Source organism: Nannospalax galili, unplaced genomic scaffold, assembly GCF_000622305.1.
Source record: "Nannospalax galili isolate Female #2095 unplaced genomic scaffold, S.galili_v1.0 scaffold288, whole genome shotgun sequence".
NCBI lineage: Eukaryota > Metazoa > Chordata > Mammalia > Rodentia > Spalacidae > Nannospalax > Nannospalax galili.
The window spans coordinates 820,276-833,055 of NW_008357996.1; the positions used below are offsets into that span (position 1 = coordinate 820,276).

Here is a 12,780-nt window from a genome sequence, read left to right on the forward strand (position 1 = left end):
TTTATTTTTACTCTTAAGGTCGTTTGAGGATCTGTTCCTCAGGGGTCACATAGGCTTGGGAGGAGCCCCTGGCTCCTTTCTTTTACCAGTTCCATCTATGTGAAGATAAGTCAGAGGTCCTACTTGACCATGGCTGGCTTCACTTGGAAACATGGAGGAAGTGATTCCTCTGTGTTGACCCTCCTCTTTGTAGACTGGACACTGGTTCAAGTCCATCTGGTGGAGTCTCCTCAGCCTCCTTGATCAAGAGGACAGGTGACCCACCACAATTACAGGACATTTTGAGAGATGCTCATAGTCCCCTGGAACTAGTAGACTTAGGAGGGCAGGAGCAAAAAGTGTCCTTTATGTCCCTCTGACCAAATTATTATAGGCCTCAAAGTATATCTGTTAAACATCCAAGAAGGTTAGTTCCACCAGTCTGGTACTTTTAATTACTGTGTGTCATGTACATAAATCTTGGGCAAAGACCAGTTGTTCTCAGATAAACCTTATCTAGACATATATTTCTTGATCTGGTATGTATAATTTGTCAGTAGGTTGTTGGAATAAAATGGTCCCTCTGGTTTTTAAAACTAGCTAGGCATTATTTATCTCATACATTGTCTCACCCCTCTATCATGGTTTCCCCAATTAAGGTGCTCCCATTTCCCCCCTTTCTCCCTTAATAATGCCCTTCTCCTATGGTCCTATCTCTCTTGAGCTCCTTCTTTCCCTTTATCCCCTAGGTTCCTCATATACCCTTCCCTCCCCCCTCCCCTAATCTAACCCAATTTTTATCCATATCTCCCTTATTAAGGCCTGTTACCTACTATTCTTCTCCTTCAGGTTATTTCTTTTCCTTTACCTCCCTGGTTCCTTTCCATTATCCTGGTTCCTGTAGTTATGCCTGGATACATACTCACTTATCAGGGTTTGGTTCTAGGAGCCACATATGAAGGAGAACATATGTCAATTTTTTTTTTCCTGAGTCTGTTATTTCACTTAGTATAACAGTTTCTAGTTCCATCCATTTACCTGGAAATTTCGTGATTTCATCTTTCTTTACTGCTGAGTAAAACTCCATCGTATAAATAAACCACATTTTCGTATCCACTCATCAATTGAAGGACACATAGGTGGCTTCTATCTCTTAGCTGTTGTGAAAAGAGCAGCAACAAACATGGAAGTTCAAGTGTCTCTGCAATAAGATAAGTCCTTTGGGTATATGCCAAGGAGTGGTATAACTGGGTCAAATGGTAGATTCATTTGTAGTTATTTAAGAGTTCTCCACACTGCTTTGCATAGGGGTTGAACAAGTTTGCAGCCCCACCAGCAGTGGATGAGTGTTCCTCTTTCCCCACATCCTCTCCAACAGTCCTACCTCAGAGGTTCAATTTATTTTCCTTTTTTTTAAAAAAAATGGTCTCAGCAGCTATTTATGGAATACTTTATGCATGTTTTCCTAAACTAAGCAGCTCTACAATCTTCACACATCTTTGAAGTAATTAAGAACATTCCTATTTTCAAAGGAGAAAGTGGAGGCTTTGAAATAAGGTGACTGATGTTCCCAAGGTTACACAGCCTGTGAGGGGTCAGCTTAAACGCAAGCAACTGACTCGAGTCCTTTTAATCACTACACCATGTGAAACTTGCTTTTCCTGTCATTGGCCACACCTTTCCAAGTCAGTGTCTATAGCTTTGCCTTATTCTTCTCAGGGGCAAGATGGCTCATACTATGAATATACCAGTGTTTGCATGCCATGTGTCCTCTTTACTTGCATACTGTTACTTACAAAGCTTTAACTGTTATAAAATCAGCAATGAATCTTTGCACATAAAAAAAAAAAATGACCTCACACTGAACCTGGAGCTCTCTCTTTCAGCTAGGTTATCTATGCAGTGAACACTCAGGATCCACCTGTCTCCACTCCATCCTTCAGCCCAGCACTGGTATTATAGATGTACATAGGGTTATGCTACTATGCCCAGCCTTTACTTGGGTTCTGTGGGTACAAACTCAAGTCCTCATGCTTATGCAGCAGACACTTTACCCAGTGAGCCATTTCCTCAGCCCCACTTTATCCTTTCTTGGTTGTTTCTCCTGAGTTGCTTGTTACCCATGCAGAGCCCTCAGTTTGTACTTCTTTCTCTACTAAAAGCACAGTGCCTGACATTCAGAAGGCACTCAATACATATGGATGATATTTTTACCTTTTTGCCATAGAATTCAGGCACAGTGAGCTTTGTGTGTCCTCTTTCTAATCAGTGAACCTAGAGTTGCACATCACTCATTTTTATTAATAAAGCTGCCTGTTACATTTTAGCTTCACACATACATACATATGGGAAATGAAAAACAAGACTAAACATTGTAACCATGGGGAATGCAAAAATTATTATTTTAAACCTGTTATTAAAGTAGAACATACAGGAAATACATAGTATATGTCTGAGTGACTCGTCAATAGACCACATCCTTTAAAATAGCCCCCAGGTCAAGAAACACCCTAGAAACTCCCACAGGATCCCCTCTTTTTACCATCCTTCCCAATGTACATCCTCTGTCTTAAACCACCCCCCCAGAAGAAAAAGTCCCCCTTCGCTGCCCATGAGCTTTCATTATACCATATTAAATTTAACAAACCACCTATTATAAAGACAGCCCTGGCATCCTCGTCCATAATCACATAAGTGTGAAGATAATAATTAGCTAAATAGGCCTTTGAACTTCAGGGAAGCTTCTCTCTTCCTGCCCTGTCTTGGTAGCTCTCTTTTGTTTTCAATCTTGCCTGTTAGGCTTTCCCTCTCCCAGAGTGGACTCTGCCTGAAGCCCTCAGCTTTAAGTGCAGCATGGTTCTATGGCAAAGTAGCAGATGTGGGAAGGGCATTGTCACTTTGTCAGGTAACCTGTCAGTGTATGCATCTCTTAAGATGCCCAATGCTTTGATTGGTTAATCCTGAAATTATCCAATGCAGTTCCTAAAACAAGTCCTACAAAAGGATGGGATCTTTCCTGCTATAGATAATAATCTCCAGCCTTGAATTCCCTACTCTCTCACCTTCCCAGCATAGTCTGATTTTCTTTCCCTGTCTCATTACAGTCTGAATTCAGTTATTTGCAGTGGGGAAGTTAAGCCATATCAAACCTGACTAATAAATACCTCTAGGGTGCCATTTTTGATGTTTGCCTGCAAGTTCCCAAGTACATTGAGAACTTTGGCCAAACTCTGCACACTGTCCACCTGATATCTTCGTGATACCCATCAGGCAAGCAGTCCTGCCCATCTCATTTTCACATCACTCTTTCCCTCAAGTTCTGAGAATATGAGACCTGAATGTTCCCTCAGATCCCAAGTAGCTATCTCCATTTGGACCAAGTCAGCTCTCCTTGGAAAGCCACAGCTATTCCACATTCCCAGTAACAGTACTGAATAACACACAGCAAAGACACCACCTGCATCAGTCGTTGGGGCTGGAGGGAGTACGAAGCCAGGACACATGTCTCACAGACTTGCCTCTGCTCTCATCTGAGAAAGGATGAGGGATTCGACCCCCAGAGCCAATGCATCATCAAAGAGGGCAAGGCAGGGAACTGCATCCTGGGGATGCCCCAGACATTCTGATTTCATGCGGCCCCTTTTGTCTTTCATAAAGGCCTTTTCAGATTGGTGCAGTGTTGTGGGGAACTTGTCAGATGAACTTGACAACTCTCTTCCTGTCAGGCCCTGCAGGAACAGCTGACTTCGGTGGTCCAGGAAATTGGGCATCTTATTGATCCCATTGCCACAGCAGCTCGGGGAGAAGCTGCCCAGCTGGGACATAAGGTAACATGCAATTGGGGACTCCTGCTGAGAGAGGTGGGGTGTGTGTGTGTATGTGTGAGACGGAGAGAGTAACTTGGAGATTTTGGTTGATTTTGTCCTTCCCAAAGCCTACAGTACCAAGTGTCATGCCTGAGCTTAAACTGAAGAAGGGGAAAATCAGCCTCCATCTGTTTTCTTCTTAAAAACTCTTAACATTGGTTTGTTTGTTTGTTTGTTTGTTTGTTTGAATAGAATTGAAAAGAAACTGTAATGAGATCTTTTGGAGAGTATGAGTGTAGTCATACGTTTCAACTATAAGGATGCTCTTGACCTTCCCTAAAATATGCCAGAGACTAAAGCTGACACTCAAAAAGCAAAATCTGTCACCTTTCATCCCTGGCCAACTAGGTTCTGATGGTGTGTTTAAAGCAGACTAGAAGACTTGTCCTTGGGCAGCCAGAACCTCCCTACGTGGCCACCCCAGCAGACTCATTCAACTGAGTTCATCGTCACATGGTTCATGTAGCAGATGCTCTTTTGCCTGCTGAGGATTTACTATGACAGTCTCAGAAAAGTGATAGCTTATCTATCACAAGCCTGTTCCTCTGTTGGGAGAGGCCAGAAATTGAACTTTCCCCAGATTCTAGGGTTTCCTAGCATCTATCAGTACAGCTGTCTGAATCAATGTTGAGTATCAGGAAATACACTTAAGGCGGCTGGAGAGATGGCTTAGCAGTTAAGAGCACTGCTGGGGGCTGGAGAGATGACTCAGTGATTAAGATTGCTTGCTGGGGACTAGAGAGATGGCTCAGCAGTTAAGAGCACTTGGCTGGGGACTAGAGAGATGACTCAGCAGTTAAGAGCACTTGGCTGGGGACTAGAGAGATGACTCAGCAGTTAAGAGCACTTGTTGAGGGCTGGAGAGATGACTCAGTGGTTAAGCACACTTGCTGGGAACTGGAGAAATGGCTCAGCAGTTAAGAGCACTGTCTTTTCTTGCAAAAGACCCAGGTTCAGTTCCCAGCACTCACATGGTGGCTAACAACCATCGAGAACTCCAGTTCCAAGGCATCTGATGCCCTTTTCTGCCCTCTGGGCGTTGTGGAAAGAGTACACCTACATGTATGTAGGCAAAACGCACACACATAAAATGAAAATAAATAAATTTTTTTAAAGGTGTGCTTGCTGCTCTTCCAGAGGACCCAGGTTCAAATCCCAGCACCTATGTTGGGCAACTCACAATCGCCTGTAATTCCAGGGCCAGGGGTTCCAGCACCCTCTTCTGGTCTCCATGGGCACCTGCACATATGTGCACTTACACACACACACACACACACACACACACACACACACACACAAATAATAAATATTTTAAATTCTCAGCCCCATATTTAACAAAAGAAATACACTAAGCAAAATCTCAACATTTTCTGTGCAGATACCATTTTAGAAATTCTGTATTCCTGCTTTTTTCAAATTACAAAACAGTTTGAGGGCCTACTCAACTTTCCACTGGTTCTGAGGAAGAGTTTTCAAGACTTTGTGGCAAATTTGATTTTTCAGCTGGGTTCTCTGATAATAAGAAAAGGGCATATCTACCCATGTGGAAAGATCTGAGTGGGTAGAAGAGCTGTCTCTTTTGGCCCATCACAGAGAAACTGAATTGGGTAGAGAGGCTGGAAAGATTGTTACTTTCAGCAGTCACTTTAAATTACATTAGAAATTTGTAAGAATATTATTTCCTTTGGGGGAGGGAGATTGTACAGTGTGCTCTTATGGAGGTCAGTGGATAACTTTCAGGAGTCTGTTCTCTCTTTCTACCATGTGGGTCCTGGGGATTGAACTCAGGTCATCAGTCTTGGCACCAAGTGCTTTTACTGGCTGAACCATCTCACCAGCTCAAGAACATATTTCAGGGTGACCTTAAAAGGTGTATTAGTTACTTCCTCCTTGCTGTAACTAAATATTTGACAAAAGCAACTTCAGAAAAAAAATATTTATTTTGACTCAGTTTGAGAGTACAGTCCATCATTCTGGGGAAGGTGGCAGGAACAGGAGGCAGCTGGTCAGTTGCATCTGCAGTCAGGATAGAAAGAGAGACAGAGAGAGGGAAGGAGAGAGGGAAAGGGAGAGGGGAGAAAGAGAGACTGGTGCTCAGCTTTGTTTCTCCTTTCTATTCAATCCAGAACCCCACCTCATGGAATGGTGCTACCCACAGTTAGGGAGGATCTTCCTACCTCATTTACCTTAATCCAGGAACTACGCCACAGGCATGCCCAGAGGCTTTTCTCCTAGGTGATTCTTGAGCCTCTCAAGTTAACATTAACCATCACAAAGGCCATATCTATTTCCCCTGCAAAATTATGGATATGTTTAATATATAATGTATAGATATACAATATATTATGCAGGTAAACAGTAAATATATTACATCTATATGTTAGCATAGAAATTCAATTCCTGTTAGTAGTCTCACTGTCCAGCCAGTCTAGCCAAATCTGAAAGCTGTAAGTTCAGTGAGAAACCCTATCTTAGAAATTAAGGTGGAAGAGCTAGGGAGAAGGCACATTGAGTAAAAGTGCCACCAAGTAAAAGTGCATGAGGATCTGAGTTTAAATCCAGAGCACCCACATGAAAAGCTGGATATGGCTGTGTATGCTTGTAACCACAGCATTGGGGGAAGCAGAGACAGTAGATCCTTAGTGATCTATAAGTTCAATGAGAGACCCTGTCTCAAGGGAATATGGCAGAGAGTGATCTAGGAAGACACTCAACTTCATCGGCTCATTGCATGTGTGCATGGGCACACAGACCCACTCATGTACAAAATAAAATATGCTAGCACAATTAACAAAAACACCAGATGCGGTCTTCTGGCCTCTACATGCACTTGTGCACACATGCTCATGAACCTGCACACAGGTGTAAACAGACACAAATGCACACAAAGGCTCTTTAGGGTCGGCAGCAGCACTGCTGTGCCTATCTGTGAGATACCCTGATAGGAATAGCAAGGTAAAGTTATGCTTATTGCTGGCTAATAGTCTTGTCTTACTGTCCACTGTAGCAAGCTTTTATTATTCTTCTTTAGATATCTTTATCCATACTTCAGTCCAGCTCTCATAACACACCAACCCCTGCTTTGTTTGTGACCTACTGCTTGCTGGTGTGAAGTGGCCTCTCTGCCTACATCCTCACAGTACTTATTCCTCCTCCCCATGGGCGAAAGAAGGCTTAAGGTTGCCACAGGCCAAAGGTTTGCACTGATATACCTCCTCAGTGGGAATCTTAACAGCCATGACTGTACAAAATGAGAAATTAAACAGAACAGCCATTGTGTTTCAGCACAGTGAGAATAGATTACTATGTGTGGAACAAAACATGAAAATCTGATTTTCTGGATGCTAAGTAGAAGGGCATCACCCTGCTACCCTCAGATTTTGGTAACATGCCACATCCAGATAGCTAGCATGTATGTATTATATATGGCATGTGGCATGGGTCCCAGGAAACAGGCCTCTTTGGGGGCGGTGGGTTTTGTTCTTTTTTCTGGTCGGTTTAGGGTTTAATTTGAGCACCAGAAATTAAACCAAGGCCTCTCATATGCCAGACCAGTATTCTATCACTAAGCTACATTCCCAGCCCCTTGACAAGCTTTTTTCTTCCAAATTAGCCAAAGCACTTGAGGCTGTAATGAAATCATCCTTTTATTCCAGATTTGAGGCTTGGTTCAGATGCCTGGCATAGACAACAGTTGGGCTGACTTACTGAAAGATTTTGCAGACTCTTCTCATCTTACTTCCTCTGTTACCCTGTCTCTCTACTATTTTCTATCCCTTTGAGTTTCTGAGGTGTCTTTTATTCTTAACATTTTTTTTACTTATAAAATTGACAATTTATAAAATTCTGTTTCAGTCTCATATCTACCTCTATATCCCAGAATGCGTCTCTTAACATATATGGAAAGGTTCTTGCAGAAGACCCAGGTTCAAATCCCACCACCCACATGGCAGCTAACAACTGTCTGTAACTCCATTCAAAAGCCTCTTCTGACCTCTGCGGACATTGCACAACAAGGGTGCACTTACCTACATGCAAGCAATACATGCTTACACATAAAATAATTTAAAAAAAAGAAAAAAAAATCATCTCTTAACTAGCAAGTGCTTTCAAAAGCAAGTTATAGCCAATCAGCCCATCCCTGCTCCCAACCTCCTTCCCACCAACGGGCCCTCCAAAGGAGACCTGAACCTACCTGATACATCTGGGACTTCTCTTTCTTGAAAGGTAACACAGCTGGCGAGCTACTTTGAGCCCTTGATCTTAGCTGCAGTTGGTGTTGCCTCCAAGATGCTGGACCATCAACAGCAGATGACAGTGCTGGACCAGACCAAGACACTGGCAGAGTCTGCTCTGCAGATGCTGTATGCAGCCAAAGAAGGTGGAGGAAACCCTAAGGTATGGTTCAAGATATCGGGGTTGCGCTCAGTACCCCAGATCCCTGTTGTGTTGTGTCCCTTCATGAAAAATACCTCCAATTTGATTGCCAAGTCTAAAGTGAGAAATAATCTGTTGGCTTTCCCAAGAGTTTTTAGGGAAAAAAAACAAATATGTATAATGAAGGTTTATTTACAAATTCTTTATCCTTAGTAGAATATGTAGGTAAGCATTCTTGAGGAAGGAAAATGCGTGGGGTGACTACTGCAGGAATCAAACTGGTATACTTGCTGGGTACCTGCTCAGTGTTGATACCTAGCATGTGTAAAGGAACATTCAATGGCTTTCCAATGAATGTCATTTCCTTTGGAAATGTTACTGCTGCTTCCTCTTCTTTCTCTTCCTTCTCCTTCTCCTCCTTTTCTGGAAACAAGGTCTCCCTAGATATAACCCATACTGACCTGGAATTGGCTATGTAGCCCAGGATGGCCTCAACTTAGCAATCTTCCTGCCTCGGCCTCCTAAGGACTGAGTTAACAAGCATTACCCAATCACACCTAGCATCAGCCATCAAGTTTACTTCTTTAGACCCTTTCCTAGGAGGTCAAAGCTTTAATCCTCCTCAGTGTTATTCTTTGGGTAAATATTTACTAAGCTTTATTTGCTTCTTGGTTGGTATTGTATATCTCAGTTGCAGAAGAAATAGAGTTAAAATGTTGTTAAATAGTCTGGTGAGATGGCTCAGTAGGTAAAGGCACTGGCCACCAAGCCTGATGACCTGAGTTCAACCTCTGGGACCCACATGACAGAAGGAGAAAATCAACTTTCTTTCTTGTCCTTTGACCTCCACACATGTACTGTGATTATCAAGCTAACTCATGAATACACACAAATAAATGTTTCTTTCAGGCCACTGGAAACTTACACATGTGAACTTATGACAATGGTGGCATCAAGCACAGGACCCATGCCAAGTCATTTAAACAAGGGCCCAGAGAGGAGGAGAGAAATGGGTGGTGGGCCAGCCCTAGACTGAGAACTATTGGAGACTGATTGCTACTGGGTGAGGGGGAGTATGGCTTACATATAATCTCTAGATGGGCTGACTAGACTCCAGTGGATTGGTTTGCACTGAAAGACATCTGAGTACAAATGCTTGACTGGATAGGACTTGGCATGTGTGGCGGAATGCATGAAGCCTGGTGGGGAATGGTGGGGGGCATGAATGAGGGCATGGATCTGGATTTGATTAAGAACTGTTTTGTGAAATTACAAAAGCTCAATAAAAAATAAAAAATAAGGGACTGGAGAGATGGCTCAGTGGTTAAGAGCACTGGCTGCTCTTGCAGAGGACCTGGGTTCAATTCCCAGTACCCACATGGTGGCTAACAGCTGTCTATACCTCTAGTTCCAGGAGATCAAATGCCCTCTTCTGACCTCTGTGGGCATTGCACAACATGGTGCACTTACATATATGTAGGCAGTACACTCATACACAAAAATAAGAACAGTAAATAAAATATTTAAACATAAATAATTATTAAAAATAAATGATAATAAATAATACTGTTAAATAGTTGCCAGTAGTTCTGATTTGGTAATGCAAGCAGCACAAGGTCTGGGTCAGGCACAAAGGGGTTCAAATCCCAGCTTCACTTCTTGCTAGCAGGTTACTTCCTTTCTTTCTTCCACCAAATAATTAGGTTAATTATGAACACCTCCTGATGGTGCTTATAGACTCAGTGAGATAATGTGTTAATACACTGGGTGTTTGAAAACAAGAATGTGGGCTGGGGATGTAGCTCAGTTGGTACAGCACTTGCCTAGCACCCACCAAGCCCTGGATTTAATCCCCAGCAACACATAAAATGGGTGTGATGGCATACACCTATAATCCCAGCAGTTGGGAGGTTGAAGCAAAAGGATCAGAAGTTCAAGGTCATCCTCAGCTACATAGGGAGTTTGAGGCCACCATTATCTACATGAGGCCTTGTGTCAGTCTAGTAATCAGTAAAAGAAGAAGGCACAGTCCCAGAGCCTGATTTATTGCCACAACATGTGCTATGTGGCCCGCCCCTCGGCCCCTTGAACTACTTCTGTATCACCCCTCCCCAACTGCCTTCTACTGCATCCTTGATGCCTGCCCCCAAGATGCTGTTTGCAACACTCCAGCCAAACCACAGCCTTATCCCCTACTGGACAGCTCTCATTATTACTTGTTTTTCTGTCTCTGCTAAAGTTGAAATCTGCTCCCTGTAGCCTTCTCCCACTTTTTATGCCACTGTGATGTCATTGCCTGCTCTCCTGGGCTTTATGGTAGAAGTACTGTCAGGATGGAAAAGCTTCCTTGGAAGCTGACTTCGGACATATCCAAGAAAGAACAGATCTGGTCTTCTCATCTGTTTTGCATGAGGAGCAGTTATAAGGAACCCCTCCAGACCCTAAAATAACAATCTCATTGTTAGCCTGCTCACTTTGCTTCCTGGAGGGCTGCTGGTTATTAAAGCCTGCTTTAATTGAGATCCTGCTGGGTCTTTGGGGTGTCTAAAACGATTGGGCTCAACCAGCCCACAGTGTATGGATTGGGGCTAGGCTGTGTAATGAAGATGAGGCTTGCCTTTGGGGTTCAAAGGAAAAGGCCCAGCGTGAGGAAGTTATTATTGAATGAAATGTCATAGAAGAAGTAAACTCTGAACTCACCATCTAAAAATCTGTAAAATTCACCTATGAAGATGGAAGATGAAGGAGATATTTCAGATAGTAAAGTGCTTGCAGCACATGCATAAGGACTTTAGTTTGGATCTCCATCACCTACATGAAAAGCCAAGCCTACCACCCCTGCCTGTAATCGCAGCATTTGGGGGGATAGAGGCAGGGGGCTCACTTGCCAACCAGTCAGCCAGTTGGTGAGCTTCAGGCTTAGTGAGTGCCTCTGTCCCAAAAAATAAGGTGGAGAGTTTGGTGGTGCACACCTTTAATGCCAGCACTCAGGAGGCAGATGCAGGCGAATCTCTGTAAAATTGAAGCCAGCCTGGTCTACATAGCACCAGGCCAGCTGGGGCTACAGGGAGACCTTGTCTCAAAAAACCATAAATAAATAAATTAAATAAATAAGTAAATAAATAATAAATAAATAGGAGAAGAACACACCTAAGGTCAGCCTCTGACCTTAATGTGAAGAGACAAACTCTGAACTCACCCTCTAAAAACCTGTAAAATTCTGTATACCCCAAACACATGTGTATACATGTGCATGTACATGTATAAGCACACCCATACGCACACAAATGAGTGAGACAGCACGCAAATGTGAAGAGTGAAGTATCACAATCCTAGAAAATTCATCAACCCATCTTCCCAAGGACACAGGAAGGTAGTTTATGTCTAGGTGATGTTTTCTAAGGGGTTCAAAGAACATTCAGTGACTTACTACTTCTTTCCCTAAACTTTGCTTTTGTTACCTGAGTTGTTTGTTAAGGTCAGAACCTGGGTCCTTGGCAGCCCTCACTGGCTAGACTTGGCCATCCATCCTCAATAGGCCAGTTAAAGAAACAAAGAATAGTAAAAAGCAGGGAATGATTTATTCAATACAGTCACATTGGGAAGAGGAAAAATTAAAGGAGTCCATTAGTCCCACCTCAAGTGCATCTTTAGAGTCCTGATGAAGGCCTAGCTTTTAAAGATCTATTTATTTGGGGTCGAAGAGAAGACTTAATTCTTAAGAGCACGCACTGTTTTCACACAGGACCTAAATTTGGTTCCCAGTACCCAGGTCAGCAGCTCAAACTGCTGTGTAGCTCCAGCTCCAAGGAAATTCAATGTTTCTGGATTCTGTGGGCACCAGCACTCACAGTGCACGTATGTACACACAGATACACATACATATATACATAATTTTAAAAATAGTAAAATATTTTTTAATATTTCTTTTATTCTATATGTACATGTATGTGCCTGCTTGTCTGTATGTGCACCACAAATATGCAGAGGCCAGAAGAGGGCATCAGATCCTCTGGAACTGGAGTTACAAGTGGCTGTGAGATGCCTGATTTGGGTGCTGGACACCGAAACTGAGCCCTCTACAAGAGCAGTAAGTGCTCTTAACCCCTGACCCATCTCTCCAGCTCAGGTTTTTATTTATTATTATTATTATTGCTATTATTAGTAAATATGTAACCTGTGTATTTAGGGACCCATGGCATTCTCTTTTTAGTGTCCTGAGTCTAATAACATACAAAGCTATACAAACCATAAGACAATTTGGTACTATATTTTACTTTTTCCCTTTAGTTGTAAAAAAGGATTGTTTTTTATTTTGTGGGCAAATGTTTAAAATTGGGTAAAGGAAAAAATTAGAATGCATTATTCAGCTCCATTATGGGAGCTGAAACAAGCTGTTGCTTATTTGGTTTTTAAAGAGTCTCACTATATTGCTCAGGCTAGCCTCAAACTTGAGATATTCCTGCCTCAGCCTTATGAGTGCTGGGATTGCAAGCATGCACCACCATGCCTAGGTTTATCTTCTGCTTTAAAAGAGAAAAAGGTTTATTTATATATA

The 12,780-nt window shown here is 42.6% G+C and overlaps 1 protein-coding gene across 7 annotated transcripts in view; it reads left to right on the top strand.

The window, feature by feature from the left end:
- The window catches only part of Tln2 (talin 2), a 488,380-nt gene that overhangs the window by 408,326 nt on the left and 67,274 nt on the right, over window positions 1-12,780 (top strand). For all 7 annotated transcript variants that reach the window (XM_008856023.3, XM_029557653.1, XM_029557654.1 and 4 more), the window contains 2 exons: window positions 3,705-3,806; window positions 8,073-8,243. In XM_008856023.3, the coding sequence (XP_008854245.1) occupies window positions 3,705-3,806; window positions 8,073-8,243 (273 nt within the window). The remainder of the gene's footprint in view (window positions 1-3,704; window positions 3,807-8,072; window positions 8,244-12,780) is intronic.